At 48.2% G+C, this 16,043-nt stretch overlaps 1 protein-coding gene across 2 annotated transcripts in view; it reads right to left on the minus strand.

The window, feature by feature from the left end:
- Positions 1–11,141, minus strand: part of ANXA6 (annexin A6) — a 53,444-nt gene extending 42,303 nt beyond the window's left edge. Inside the window, exons 1-2 of one of the 2 annotated variants that reach the window (XM_077137432.1) lie at positions 11,009–11,141; positions 78–121 (exon numbers count right to left, since the gene is read on the minus strand). In XM_077137432.1, the coding sequence (XP_076993547.1) occupies positions 78–95 (18 nt within the window). In that variant the 5' untranslated portion in view covers positions 96–121; positions 11,009–11,141. The remainder of the gene's footprint in view (positions 1–77; positions 122–11,008) is intronic. The other variant, XM_077137431.1, reaches the window with a different exon arrangement.
- Positions 11,142–16,043: the final 4,902 nt, after the last annotated feature.

Raw genomic sequence — 16,043 nt, forward strand, 5'->3', positions numbered from 1 at the left:
GGGCTCCTGGCAACTCCAGGTGGAGCCCAGACCCCAGGATGGCAGAGCACAGTCTTCGGAGGGGAAATGATCCTTACTTGTGCTGGCATGGCCATGGTCTCAGGTTCGGCAGCAGAAAACACTGTGGAGAAAAAAAGAGTCTTTGTGAGATTCAGGCACACGCTGCTCCCATCCATTCTTGTCCCCAACCTCCTCCCAAGGGACAGCATCCTCCCTGTTTTCCAGCTGCCTCCAACCCTTCAGGTTAAATCACACCCAGACCTGACTCTGGTTCAGATGCATTTTTCAGCGGATAATGGATAGACTAGACGGCGTCTAGACTTAGCAACCAGGATGGGAAAGGGACTCGGAACACAGAGGGCAGGAGGGCGTGTCCACTGACTGCCCAGTGCCCACACGCTGTGAGGGACACTTTTCCTGGGCATCTCACTTAATCCTCATGGCGATCCTTCCAAACATCAGCATCCCCTTTTTAACAGAGGACACTGAGGATATGGAGAAGAACAGGAAGGTTAAATAACCTGCCCACGGTCACACAGCACAGAAACGAACTGAATTCACCTCTTCCTAGAGTCTACATGACATGCACCCTGCTTTCCCAGTTAACAAGAATGGTTTTGGAGTCCAGGGCTCAATGATCTGCAGATGACAAGATTCCGGGGGGGTCCCAGTCACCTATCACAAATATGTCAAAGGCTATCATTCACATATAAGCCCTAATACATGACGTATAAGCCCTATACACTGTGAGTGCAGCAATAAATCCTTGCTTTCCTGGAACTTACTAATAGGGGAAGAATACCAAGTAAACACATATAATAGGCCTTAAAAGAACTAAGGGTTAACAGATAAAGCTTGGTGAGGAGAGGGACAGATGCTATTTGGAGGTAGAGTGGTCAGAGGGGCCCTCTGAGGTGAGGTGGACCAGGTGGATATCTTGGGGCAGTGGGACAAGACAGGGAATAGCAGATTCTGAGGCAGGAGGGCGCTCGGTACAGAGAGAACGGCTGGAGCTCACTGTGGCTGATGTGGCAACAGCAGAATGGAGGGGGGACAAGGGGGGGTAAGGGGGGGGTACTGGTAGAAAGTGGGGTGAGGGGGCAGCAGGGAAAAGTGCCTGAAGAACACTGTAAAACTTTAGGTTCGGGGGGGGGGGGCGTTGCACATCGTGAGGGCTTGGAACAAACAGGGTACTTGATCTCATTGAAAAGGGATTGGGGTGGGGTCAGGAGATGGCACTACAGTGAGGAAACAAGAAACAAAGGTATGTTACTTAAAAAATAAAGTAAAAAAGGGATGAAAATGATTTAGAAAGAGAACTGGGGTGGGAATTGCTGAGGCTAATGGGCAATCTGAGCAGGGGGGCAAGAGATGACGGTCAATGAAAGGTAAAGCAATTTTCTTGGGAAATAAGAGGGGACGCAACAAAAGACCATTGCTCTCCCTTTTTAAAGCAGGCCTGTGCAATTTGATCTTTTCTTTTTTCAACCAGTTCTATGTATTACTTCTAAAAAGTAAGAATTAACAAGTCCATCAGACTTGTTCAGTAAGACACTTCAGCTCAGCTTTTCCAGGACTTAGTTTTGGAGTCAGACACAGATCTGGATTCAAATCCCTCTATTGACCGTGTGACCCGAGGCATGCTAAGGCGACCTTGGAGATTAAAATTGTTCTTTCTTCCTTTCCTACTCTGCAGGGATGTTGAGGAAGAGACCTAACTAAGGTCAAGGGCAAAGCACTGAAGCTCGGGCATGAAATACCTTCTCGATAAATGGCGGCACTCACTGCACTGGGTGGGAAGTCCTGGGGACGGGCTTTGTCGGTTCCTGCACTGTGCTTGCAGCTGGCAGCTACCAGGCAACAGGAGGATGGGGACGCGGGCACAGGACAGAGCAGCCTGCAACCACAGCTTTTCGGTTTGAGGAAACCCGCTGTTTCTTTGACAACCAGGACCCCCCTGATACAAATAAGCAGCTCTCACCAGGAAATGGAAACCCCTCCCCCCCAACACCCAGGGCCCACAGCCAACCAGCGGCCTCAGGGTCTGGCTGGGAGCCATCTCGGGTTTCCCCAGGCCTGGGGGAACTGTGCGGGCAGAGGGTGAGGGAACTCCAAGGCTAGCAGAGAAGCGGAGCCTGAAAGAGGCCCAGGAAGTCAGCTGACGCAGAGAGAGAGGGCTGGGCCCTGTCACCTGCCACCCCCAGCCTGGACTCATTTTCCTTTGGCCTTGTTGCTGGAAACTTTAGTGGCTGGCTGCAGCCCAGGCCCGTCTGTGAGCCAGAGGGGCCTTGAGGTCTTTGGGGAAATTCTCTCAGCTCTGAGAGTAGTTTATATGTGCCTTAATATGAGTGTGCATCCCGCATGTGTACATGTAAAGCAAGCTTCTTCCAGGACTCACGTTCACAGGTGGCCAGTTCCAACTGCTGCCCCCCACCCCGCTATTCATCCTAGCTTTAAGAGCCTGGGATCCTCCCCCTGCCCAGAGAAACCCAGCAAATGTTTTCTATCCAGGGTTTCAGAATCCCAGAAGACCCCTTAATGATGCACTCCTCCAAGCTCTTCATCTTCTACATAGGAAAGGAAACCCAGGGAGGGAACATGACATGCAAGGGCCCAGACAGCAGACAACGTCTCGGCCTCCCAGGAGGCCCCTGTATAATCAGGCTCCCTCTCTAGGCCTCAGTTTCTGTACCTGTAAAATGGGGATAATATCACACACACACACACACACACCCTTTGAGAAAACCAGAGAACAGATGTGAAAATCTGCTGTGGATTTTAACCAGGGATTTTTTTCAAGAAAGTCTCAGAAGTACCAGTCCTGGGAGGGATCACACATCCCCACCCTCCCCCACCTTCTATGTTCACAATATACAAGCTTCATCATCATCATTATCTTCTGAAATGGCTGCTCAAGACTGGCGAGTATGGACACTCCAGACCTGTGTCGGTGCCTCTCTCCTCCTTGGAATCCTGAATCTCTTCTGCCCTGAATACCTAGTGAGGGCTCATGGTGGCTAATCTGTCCCAGAAATCCACTCAAGGGGAAAGCCGCCTGGGTGGCCTTCTGCTGTCCTTAGTCCTTTAGCCTGCCACCAGCCACGTTTCTTCCTTCCCCTTTGGGAACTCGGGGCTGACTCTAGCAGGGTCACTCTGGGGTCAAGAACTCTCCAGGGCTGGCAGGACCTGTGGCCCAATCACGGAGATGGGTCAGTGGAGACCTGGAGAGGGGAAGGGCGTTCTCCAAGTCATAGAGAAGGCAGGGGCTTTGAGGTCAGACCTGGCTTTGGGTCAGAGCTCTTCCCCTTTAGTTTGTGATTTGGGCAAGTTACTTACACTGAATCTCAATTTCCACATCCGCCAAGTGCCTGCAAAAATACCTACAGGTGCTGAGAAATAGTTGAAATAATGGGTGAAAAGCCCTTAGCACAGTACCTGGCACATAGTAAAGGCTCAACCAGTGATAGTTTTTATTGTAAGTACAGATATTTACAAGGAAGGCAGTGTGGCGTGATAAAGAGCACAAGCTTTGTTGTCATGGGTTAGGTTCAAATTCTGGCACTGCAAATGCCTAGTCATAACCTTGGACAAGTTATGACATTTCTCCCTGCCTCTGTTTCGTCATATGAAATAACCTCATAAGACTTTTTGTAAGCAATTCAGTGAAATAAGGCAAGGAAAGTACTTTGCACGGCCAGTACAGGTGAAACGCTTAATAAGCGGTAGCTTCTGCTACCACAATCATCATCACTTGGAGCAAGGGGCTCCAATGTAGGGTACTGGGCACGACAATTCTTTGGGTGCAGGAGGAGAATAAGAGAACTTTCTAAACTTATTCTATAATTCTATGTTTGATTTTTTTGTTTGTTACTCATATACAAAATTAAACTGTGAGCCATTGATTATATGCTTTGGGTGGATTGTATGGTTTATGAATATATTTCAATAAAACTGCATAATAAATAAAAATTAAAGATATATTAGGGGTTCAGGCTAAGATAAGTATATAAACAAAAGATTGGACTCAGTGGAATGAAACAGCAGGAGGAAAGAGAAAGAAAAATCAGCAACTGTAGCAGCATAAGAAGCCTGAGGGCTCTGGAGGAAGAGGGTGTACATTTGGGGGGAGGGAGTTGATGGTTGAGTGTGAGGAAGTGCGAACAGCACAGAAGGGGGCAGGGGAGCAATTTGAGAGAAATCAAGAAACCACCAGGGACTCTCAGGATCCTTACCACGGGGCCTGGCCAGGGTTTGTTGAACGAATGAACGTTTTGGGGACACTTGCTCTGAGCCAGGTCTTGTGCTCAGTGCTTGGCATTTTAAGTTTAAAAGGACCCTCTGAAGTGCCCAAACAGAAAACAGAGATGTGCACCTTCCTGTAATATGCCCAGCCTTGGAAGTGTTAACTCTACCAACAGAGGAAGTCTAGAAGGATGAGGGGATTTCGCCAGTGAGGGGAGAAGAAAGGGCATTCTAGGCAGAGGGTACAGCGTGAGCAAAGGTCTAGAGGCATGTCCGAGAAAAGCTGTAGGTCCAGTGAAGACAGAACACAGGGTATGTAGAGTGATGGGAATGGAATGAGACGAGCATCCACTGAGGCCCTATGTAATGGGTCAAGAGCTCGAATATTTGTGTTGTTTTCAATTTCTTTGTATTCCAAGCCCTTCTCTCAGTGCTGAAAGGATGGCTGTGTTGGTTTGAAACTGTTATGCACCCCCAGAAAAGCCATCTTCTTCTAATCCATTCTTGTGAGTACAGATTCATTGTAGGGACCTTTGATTAGGCTAATTCCATGGAGCTCTGACCCACCCAATTCAAGGTGAGTCTTGACCCTTTACTGGAGTCCTTACGAGGACACAGAGAATTTGGAGACGTTTGGAGACAGAGAAGGAAAATGCCCCGGGAGAAGCTAAAAGACAAAGAAATACCCAGAGACATTCTGGAGACAGTCATTGAAATGAGAGCTGAAGTGAGAAAACCAGCAGATGTCACAGTAACTGAGAAATCAGGATCATATTTCTTTTTGCTTTCTGGTATACTGGAATAGACAGAGATTCCCTGAAATCCCTAAACTATAATTCAGTTGCCCTGATATCTGAAATGACTGCAAAGCCCTTATCTTGTACCTTTGTGACTATAAGAGCTGTTACTCCCTTTATCTGGTCATTTTCTCATAGGGCAAAGGCCCTGAAGACTAAGGAAGAATTTGAAGTCAGCCATTAACTAGTTACATTCTCTGATATTCGTAAATCATAACGGCTAGATTCTGCTACTGAAAGATAACTTGTCTCTCCCTTCCTTTGGCTTACACCTTTGGTACTGAAATGATAACTCTGCCTCCCCTCCTTTCAGATTAATTTCTCCTATTGAAATGATAATGGTAACACTGTCTCTTTTTCTGCTTGGAACTTGCTATTAGAAATTGTAATGACCTCATACCCCCTTGTAAAAAAATCCTTAAAAACACTGAGCCCCCTAAAACTCGAGGAGGCAGACAGGCTGTCTGCTCTCCTGCTGTGCGCCTAGTAATAAACTTCCTCTTTGAAACCTCGGTGTCTCAGGAACTGGTTACTGAGCGCATTAGGCAAAAGAATCCATGGCCTTTGTCCAGTAGCATCACCACATGTTTTCCTATGCAGTAGGGGAAACCTGGTTGTCCTCAGCCTTTCTTCAGAGTCAAGGTGGCTTTCTCTGGATGTCTTAATTCAGACATTTGCATGGCCTTAGAACTGTAGTTTTGTAACCTAGTAAATCCCCACTGAAAAAGCCCAAAAGAAAAGCAAAAAGAAACAAAGAAACCACCTGGAAGAGCATGTAAAAACTGACCCGTCAGCGGGCCACCTTGGCTCAGCAGGCAGAGTCTCGCCTGCCACACCAGAGACCCAGGTTCAATTCCCAGCACCTGCCCATGCAAAAAAAACCCCCCAAAAAACAAAACTGGGGGAACAAATGTTAAAATAAATTTTAGTTTGAAATGCTAGTGATCAATGAAAGAGAGGGGTAAGGAGTATGGTATGTATAATCTTTTTTTTCTGTTTTAGTTTTATTTCTTTTTCTGTTGTCTTTTTATTTCTTTTTCTGAATTGATGCAAATGTTCTAAGAAATGACCTTGATGATGAACATGCAACTATGTGATGCTATTGTGAATTACTGATTATATATGTAGAACGGAATGATCATATGTTAATGTTTTTGTTCGTTTGTTGTTAAATTTTTTTTAGGTTAATAAATTAATAAAAAAAAAACTGACCCAGAACTCTGAGCCCCGGAAGTGTGGCCCGGGGACCATACCTTGAGCCTCAGCACACTCTAGCTCACAAGCTTCCGTGGTCCCTTCAGTGCCAGCCCTCTTAGTTCTACCTTCAAAGCCCTTGCTTATCCTTCCTGATTATCTGTCCCCAACTCACGGTCTCCCCTGGGAATCAGGAATGCCCCCACTAAACCACCAGCAATTTCTACCCAGCCTTCTAGAATCCAGACTAGTGCTTTCCAATACTGGCTTCATTACAGCCACCAGGGAGCTTTTCTAACGTACCAAAGAATAAGGTTAACCCCCAGAGATTCTGAGTTAACTGTTCTAGGGTGATGCCTGAGCTTTAGTAATTTTGAAAAGCTTTCCTAGGTAATTCTATCGTATGGCCCAGGCTGAGAAACGCTGCTGTATGTTGGCTTCAAATGCCACTTCTTTTAGGAAGGTGGGAGTAATTTCTTCCTTCTTTGAACCCCCACAGTACTCTGAAACCACCCTCACTTGACTTGGATCAATCACTGTGGATTCACGTAACCGCTCTAACAGGCGGAGGCTGCAAGTGGCAACATACTGTAGGAAAAAAATCTGTGCTTCAGAGGAAAACTGCCTTGTCTGGAGGACACCTCTCAGGGTTACCTGGTTCTACTGTGATTGTCTTTGAGCTATTCTACAATAATAAATAACTGTAGGTAACTAGCAATGTAAAGGGATTCTTAGAGGCTTTCCTTACTTATAGAGATCCAAATGATTCCCCGCCCCCCTCCTGTGGAAAAACCAGTTTTGCTTCTATTTGCATATTCCCTTCACTATAAACCTGTCTGTTCTTTAGAGTCTAAACTAGTTAAAACAACCTGCTTGCTTCAGTCATTGATTAATGAGTAAAATCTTTAACACATGTTTTAATATCTGTAAGAGTCATGATGCTACCTGTTCTTGAAAATTATCTTTTTAATAGCATGCATCGTCTTTCTTTGCTGTACTCCCTACCACAGGGCCTGGCTCACAAGGATTGCTGGGTGAAATGCACTGAATGACTTTAATGCTTATTTTAAGGGTCCCCTTAGGAAACATCACAGAACGGAAAGAATCACCTAGCTTAGTGGTTTTCAAATTGTGCTTTACGGAGGAGCCCAGGGATTCCAGCAACTCCCACCCTAATAACAAAAAAATTCATGTTATCTGTTTTCCATATCTAGATTTCCTTTGAACATTAGCTTCTCTGGCTAAGGAATTTTTGAAAACCACAACACCCCTCATTATATGGCCAGGAATGGAGACAACTTGAAAGGTTAGGTAACTTGCCCAAGGTCATACAGAAACTTAGTGATTAAGCAGAGGCTCAGGATTTCAAAAAATGTTTATTGAGCATGTCCTGCAAACCAGGCCCAGTGGTAGGAGGTGGGGGTCAAAAAAAAAAAAAGAAAAAAAAAAGACTGAGAAGACAAGCCCATGGTCTAGACCAGCAGTCTCCAATTTTTTTTTCTTTTCTCCCATACACTATCAGTAACAAGTAAAAAAATTGAATGTTCATCATGCTAACCAAAAACACTTTTTAAAGACGCAATTCAAAGCATATATAATGAAAGGTCTACACATTTCTTTTTGCTTAACCCAGATCATTTTTAGTGCCTCCCCGGTTGTGTGTACCCCACTTTGGAGGTCCCCGTCCTATACAAGCCAGCCTCGTCTCATAGCTCTGTCCTGATGGCTCCTCCCCCAGCCCACAGGAAGACACCCAGGAACAGGTCCCTCCCGCTGCAGGAGCCAGGAGATGCCCCCGGCCCTGTTACTGGGACCCTGGCCGCACCCCCCACCCCCCAGCTCACTGCACTCGGGTTTCTAGAAGAGCTGTGTCTCTCTTTCTCCTGTCCCATAATCATTCATTGATCCTAGTGATGGACCAGACCCAAGGAGATCATCTAGGCGGCCCTGGGTTTGAATTCCAGCTCAGGTCACTTCAAAGAGGCAGGAAAGTATAGCGTCTAATGATCCATAGCCTGAGACCAGACGGTTTTGAAGCCTGGCTGTGTGCTATTTGATAGCTGTGTGACCTTGGGCAGGTATTTAACCTCACTTTTGTATGCATAATGAGGATGCAAATAGTACCTACCTCATAAGAACTGTAGTAAGCATTAAATGAATTAAGACGTGTTACTGCTGAGAACAGGGCCTGACATAGAAAACACCATCTAAGTGTTAATATTATTTCTTGCCTCTTGACCTGACCAAGTCACAAAACTTTTGAAGGCTGGAGTTTACATGTCTGCAAAACGGTCAGAACACCAGCATCTAACAAAAAGGTTCAACAAGGGCTCAATAAACAGTCATGCCTGCTGTTTCCCTATTATTTAAGGAATATGAGGCCACTCATTTTAGAGATGAGGAGCCTGAGGCTCAGGTCGCCTGCCTCCTCAAGCACCACACCCTTGTGACAACACAATGGCAGCACTTGCGTCTGCGCACAGCGTTCTAGCACTTTTACAACCACCATCTCATAATCCCCTATCGATCTCACCCCTGTTTTATGGATGAGAATCAGAGGCTCAAAGAACCCAGGCACAGTCATTCCTCTACAGTCAGTCTCCCTGGGGACTAGACTAATCAATCATCCCCTGGAGGAAAGAGAATGGAATGAGGCTGGATTGCCCGCCAACATCTTTATAAGCATAAAGACAGCCCCACACTCACTTCCTCTCCCCTGTTTGCGGGGGTGGGGGGTGGGGGTGTGTGCTTGCTCAGAAATAGGGTAGAGACCACATCCTGCGCCTTGTCCCCACCCAGGAAACATCTTGGAGAGGATGGGTGTGGGGAGGCTGGTGGTGCTACCGGGCCTCCCCAGAGAATTCTAGAATGGTAGAACAAGGAAGGCCATCCAGACTTGTTCCATTTTACCAGCCGGGAGCCCCGGGCACATCTCTTACCCACTCCAGGAAAGAACCCAGGCCCAGGGAGCTAGGAGGTACATCTAGGGCATCCGCTGGTTAGTGGCAGGGCAGGGCCCAGGGCTCCCTCTGGGTGCTGCAGTGCAGGTGTGGCAGCTGCCCAGCACTGCAGAGACTCCCCGACCCCATCCCAGGAATCAGCCCCAAGAGGTCCCTTCCCTGCACACTCACATCTACACTCTGCCCCAGCAACAGCTGTGGCCCTTGTCGAGAAACTGCAAATATTTCCTGTATCTCAGCAGCTGGTGCTTTAGGACAAAGGGTAGAAGGCAAAGGAAGATGACTGAGTGACTGTCACAGCTGCAGAGGGGAACAGAGGCCTCTGCCTCCCTCCCAAGCCCCACCCAACTCCCAGAATCCTAAATCTTAGAACACTTGAATCCCAGAATGCCAGCACTAGAAGCTGCAGCCAGTTCAGCCGACTTCCACAGCAGGGGCGACAAGGGCCCAGAAAGGCAAGAGGCTTGCCTGTAGTAGCTGCTGTCCTGACCGCCAGGCCAGTGCCCTCTGCGTGGCTCAAGGCCTGTGGGTGGGAAGGTCAGGGTCCAGGAGGACTGATGCTGGGCTGGTCGTTCACCTGGCAGGACTAACCACGCAGGTCAGGATATCCCGTCTGGGTCAGCGGGACTGGAGAATGAAGGCGTGGGTGGCAGCAGAGGGAAGAAGCGGAGGAGAATGGTGGACTCTTGGGGAAAACCAGAGTCCTTTCACTAACCGGAGAGCCATATGTCCAAATTTGGAATTAGCAGGGAAGATCCACCAATGTTTAGAGAAAAGGAGGGAGGAAGCAGTGGTCAGACTAGTCTCCCTAGAGGACTCCTGCTTGGTCCCCTTGCAGCGACTTAAGGAGTTGAACTAGGCTTTCTAGGGGCTTCCCGACCTTCTAACCGCTCCTTGCAGCTGACAAATAAATCAGTTCTCCCAGATATTGTTTCCTCTGCGAGTGGCTGCGTTTATAAGCTCCAGGGTTGGAGGAAGAAAATTTGGGGCTCAGAGAGGGAAAGCCACTGGCTCAAGGTCACACTGCAGTAGCTGGTGGAGCTGGGATTCAGAGGCAGCGATTTCACTCCCCCGCAAGTATCTGGGGCCTCAGCTGAAGTCCGGGAGTTTAGGAAAGGCCTAAACTGCCCAGGAGAACGGAGAGACGGGTGGGGCCGTGCCTCACCGCAGGGGCCCTGCAGCCCAGTTAGAAGATTCCTTCCCAGGCAACCAGCGGCCAGAAGCGGGAGGGAGAACCCATCAATCCGCACACCGAGCCCTCCCCACCCCCACCCCCACCACCCCCACGGCATTTTACACGCAGCCCCGAGGGACTTCATACCCTTTGTCTTCTGCCTCGGCCCGACCCTTCCCGACGGGTCCGCAGACTCCCGTTCAGCTCCCCCAACCCCGGGCCTTCAGAGTCTCTCCAGGCCCTCCAAGCCCTGGCTCGGTCCCCGCGCCCATCTCGATCACACCCTCAGCGGAGCCGTCCCCGCCCCGGCCCGGTCCCCGCCCTGCCCTCCCCCAGCCCGGGCGCCGTCCGTCGCCGCTTCTCCGCCTCGGGCCCCAGATCTGCGCCGCGGCGCTCCCCCAGACACCCCCAGGCCGCGACCCTCTGGGGTCACCGCGCCCTCCCGTTCCGGCTCCCCGTGGCCCCTGTCCGGCCCGCGCCCCTGCCGGCTCGTAGGCGCCCCCCCGCGCCCGCACCCCACCTGGAGCTAGGCACCCATCTACCACTGACGACTGCGCGTTTAGGGCTCGACCCCGAGTCCCCGCAGCCCCCGGCGTAGGGTCCCCTAGAGCGACTCCGCTGTCCGGCCTCAAACCACTCACCGCGTGGTGACCTCTTATCGGAGACCGCAGACCGACCGACAGACGCACAGACGCGAAGCTCGCTGGGTCGGAGCCCGTTAGCAGAGGAGCTGCCGCAGCGCAGGGGCGGGCGGGGAGCGCAGCCGACCGCTCCGGGCCGGGACACGTGGCGCTCGGGGGCCAATCCGGCTCGCCCTGCCCCCCCTCCTCCTGCCCAGCCCCAGGAGCACTAGCTCTTGGAATCTTCGAATGTCACCAGAAGGGAGGAGCCCCGCCATGAGAACATCCGTCAGTTCTCAGACCTTCTACCCGAGGTCTAAGAGGGTAGGGGGATTTGGCCAAGGTCAGGCGGCCATTCAGTGCTACAAGCCAGGGCTCCAGTTCAGGACGCTTTTCCCCAGATTCCTACAACTAGTCAAAGCTTTGTTTAGAAATAGAAAACTGAGGCTTGCCGGCCAGCCGGCCAGGCACTTTATCTGCCTAATCAGATTCCATTCCTCAACAGCCCTATCAGGTCAGTGACATTATTTACCCACTTCGGGAGGAGAAGAGCCCAGAGAAGTTTCTTGATTAAGGTCAAGTTGCCTGCTAGGATTCCAACCTGTGCCTGCGAACTGCAGATTGATGTTTTTTCGTGCTTGGCTCTGGGGAAGGCACGAGAAGACTACAGTTACAATCCAGGGATGTGGGGGAAAACACTAGAACACAAACAAAATGGTAAACTCTGTGGGACTCCAAAGGAAGCAGAGTGTTATTGTTTCCCAGGGGATTTGTGAGGACTTCCTGGAGGAGGTGAGCCTCAGTAAAGATCAGTAAGTACTCCCATCTCCACTCTGCCTCTCAAAAACCCTACTTTGGTGGAAAGATGCTCCAGCTTTAACCAGGGGCTGCCACTCAGTTAAATGTCTTCATGGGCGAGACATTTAACTGTGCTAGTTCTCAATGTCCTCATCTGATAAAATAGGGATAATCAAAGCTTCTTCAAAGGATTGTCCAGAAGCTGTTATCAGTTCTGAAACCTCTAAGTCTCTAACAAGGAGACCAGATTGGAAAGTAAGTCCTTCCATCAACAACCACTTACTGAGTACCTGCTGCCTGCTAGGCGCTGAGCTGGGAGATGGAAGTGAGCAAGTGGAGCCCTGCCTGCCCACATGGAGCTTCCACTTTCTCAGGGAAGACAGATTCCTCGATCATAGTTATAATGAAGTCTTCACTGTTGCTGAGGAAGTCACAGACATCAGGGCCATTTCCCAGCTCTGGCCTACCCCCTCCCCATCTCCTTTTCTATTGTGTGATGATGTTTCAGTCTGTTTCCATTCTGCAGTGGAGAGCCGGGTGGAGGTGTTAGGTCCCCACCAGACCTTAAGCCTCAAAACCAGGAACAAGCAGCCCCAGCTACTTGTCAGGGCTGGACCTCTTTCGGCAGGAACTTTCCTACTGCATCTCATAAGTAACCCACCCTTGGCAGCCCAGGTTTGTCTCCTGTCCAGCACTTAAGTTGGGCATATGGTGCTGCCATCTACCAAACCTGACCTGAGCAGTTGGCACTGGACACAATGGAATCCCTTCCCCCTGCTCTTTTGGACCCTTTGTGCTATGTAAGTAAAGCATACCCCTGAAATGTTGTGGGTTCAGTTCCAGACCACTGCAATAAAGCAAATATCACAATAAAGCAAGTCACATTATTTTTTTGTTTTCCTAGCACATGTTAAAGTTATGTTTACACTATACTGTAGTCTATTAAGTGTGCAATATTGTTTTACCAAAAAATGTACATACCTTTGAAAAGACTTTATTGTGAAAAAAATACTAACCATCATCTGAGCCTTTTTGCTGGTGGAGGGTGTTGCCTCCCTGTTGATGGCTGCTAACTGATTGGGGTGGTGGTTGCTGAAGGTTGGTGGTGGCAATTTCCTAAGATAAGATAATTTAATGTTTGCCCCATTGATTGACTCTTCCTTTCACAAAAGATTTCTCTGTAGCATGTGATGCTATTTAATCAGTAGAACTTCTTTCACAATAGAAATCAATCCTTTCAAACCTTGCTGCGGCTTTATCATCTAAGTTGTTGTAATATTCTAAATTCTTTGTTGTCATTTCAACAATGTTCACAGCATCTCCACCAGGAGTAGAGTCCAGCTTAAGAAACCACTTTCTTTGCCCAACAATTCCTCATCTGTTAAAGTGTGATCCTGAGATTGTAGCTTCAGTCACATCTTCAGGCTCTACTTCTAATTCCAGTTCTCTTGCTTTTTCCACCACATCTCCAGTTACTTCCTCCACTGAAGTCTTGAACCCTTCAAAGTCATCCATGAGGGTTGGAAACAACTTCTTCCAAATGACTGTTATTGTTGATATTTTGACCTTCTCCCACGAATCACGAATGTTCTGAATGTCCAGATCCATCAAAGGAATCACTATCTATAGCAGCCATAGCCTTGTGAACCGTATTTCTTAAATAATAAGACATGAAAGTTGAAATGACTCCTTGATCCATGGGCTGCAGAGGGACCACTGTGTTAGCAGAGAGACCATTGTGTTAGCAGGCATGCATATAACATTCACCTTAGTCACACATCTCCATCAGGGCTCTTGAGTGACCAGGGGCATTGTCAATGAGTAGTATTGTTTTGCAAGGAACATTTTTGTCTGAGCAGTAGGTCTCAATAGTGGGCCTAAAATATTCAGTAAACCGTGTAGTAAACATGTGTGTTGTCATTTAGGCTTTGTTGTTCCATTTCTAGAGCACAGGCAGAGTAGACTTGGCATATTTCTTAAGGGCCTTAGAATTTTGGAACGCTAAACAAGCATTGGTTTCAACTGAAAGTCACCAGCTGCATTGGCCCCTAACCAAAGTCAGCCTGTCCTTTGAAGCTTTGAAGCCAGGCACTGACTTCTCTTCTCTAGCTATGAGAATCCTAGATGACATCTTCTCCCAAAAGAAGGCTGTTCATTTACTCTGAAAATCTGTTGTTTAGCGTAGCCACCTTCATCGATTATCGTTGCTAGATCTTCCGGATAACTTGCGACAGCTTCTACGTCAGCACCTTGCACTTTTATGTGATGGAGATGGTTTCTTCCCTTTAATCTCAAGGATCCACCTCTGCTAGATTCAGACTTTTCTTCTGCAGCTTCCTTGCTGCTCTCAACCTTCATAGAATTGGAGAGAGTTAGGGCCTTGCCCTGGATTAGGCTGTGGGTTAAGGGATTGTTGTGGCTGGTTTGGTCTTCTATCCAGACCACTCGGATTTTCTCCCTGTCAGCCATAAGGAGGTCTCACCTTCTGATCACTGGTGTTTTCAGTGACGTAGCACTTTTAATTTCCTTCAAGAACTTATCCTTTGCATTCACAGCATGGTTAACTGTTTGGTGCAAGATGCCTAGCTTTCGGCCCATCTTGACTTTAACATGCTTTCCTTACTAAACTTTAGTCATGTCTAGCTTTGATTTAAAGGGAGAGACTTGCCACTCTTTCCTGTACTTGAACACTTAGAGGCCATTGTAGGGTTATCAGTTGGCCTAATTTCAATATTGTTGTGTCTCAGGGAATAGGGAGGCCTGAGAACAGGGGGAGAGAGATGAGAAACAGCCAGTAACATGGAGCGGTCAGAACACACACAGCGTTGATGGATTTTGTTGTCTTATGGGCGTGGTTCATGATGGGACAATAGTCACATCAAAGACCACTGATCACAGACCACCATAACAGATATAGATATTGAAAGAGTTTGAAATATTGCGAGAATTACCAAAATGTGACACAGAGACACAAAGTGAGCAAGTGCTGTGCTGTTGGGAAAGTGGAAAAGATAGATTTGCTCAATGCATGGTGGCCACAAACCTTCAATTTGTGAAAAAAAATGCATTATCCGAGAAATGCAATAAAGTGAAGGGCAATAAAACAAGGTGTGCCTTAATAAAGCGGACATTTGCTGAAGTTTCTGTTGTGCCTGAGCCTGCGTTGCCGCGATGCATCCTATAGCAGCTCGCCCCATAGTGTTGTGACCGGGAAACTGTCGAGAGCTCTGATGGCCCAGTGCAGGCCACCCAGCCAGGCGGCTGCCCCCACGGAAAGTGATGTCGAGCTGTGACCAGCAGGCCGGGGATGCTCTAGCGGGAAATTAAAAAGAAATTTAAATTATCACCAAAAAATGAAATCTGCTATCTGGCAAAGCAACAGCTTCAGAGAGAGATTATAAGAAGGTGGACCCAGTGAAGAGGTAGCTGGGGTTTCCTCAAGCATCACAGTAGCTGCTATTCACTGAGCATTTTCTATGAGCCAGGTACGTGATCAGCACTTAACTTGCATTGTCAACATTTATTCCTCACAACTCATTTAGTACTTATTTATTGAGCACCCATTGTGCGCCAGACACCATTTCAGAAACTTTATCGGCAAATGAAACAAAGATCTCTGCCGTCCTGGGGACTACAATACAAGATAGACACACGCTATGAATAAGACATAAGTAAATATTACAATATGTTCATAGGTGACAAGAGCTGTGGAAAAAAGGGAAGAAGAAAAAGCACGAGAGTCCCAGAGTGACAGGGGAATTGCGGTATTATTTAGGGTGGCCGGTAGAGGCCCCCAGTGAGGTGAGATTTAAACCAAGGGTGAAAGAGACAAGGACATCAGCTGAAGTGAGCAGAGAATCTAGGGGAAGAGAGGTGCAGGTAGAGGAAACAGCTGGAGCAAATGCCTGCGGCAGGAGTGGGCCTAACCTGTTCACGGAGCAGCGAGGAGCCAGCTGGCTGCCTTGGAGAGTGAGAGGGGAAGTGGCAGGAGATGAGCCGGTAAGGAGGGCTCATATTAGGCTTTGTCTTGGGGCCCCTTGTAGGGACTTTGGCTTTTACTTTTGGTCACTTGAGGAGCTGTCGCAGGGTATTGCGTGAAGGAGGGGCGTGACGTATTTCTTTCTCCTTTTTTATTGAGGTGAAATTCACATAACATAAAATTAACCACTTTAAAATTGAACGACTCAGTGATACTGAGTGCATTCACAATCTTGTGCAACCACCACCTCTATTTAATTCCAAAACATTCTCATCACCC

This window comes from Tamandua tetradactyla, chromosome 20 (assembly GCF_023851605.1).
Source record: "Tamandua tetradactyla isolate mTamTet1 chromosome 20, mTamTet1.pri, whole genome shotgun sequence".
Taxonomy (NCBI): domain Eukaryota; kingdom Metazoa; phylum Chordata; class Mammalia; order Pilosa; family Myrmecophagidae; genus Tamandua; species Tamandua tetradactyla.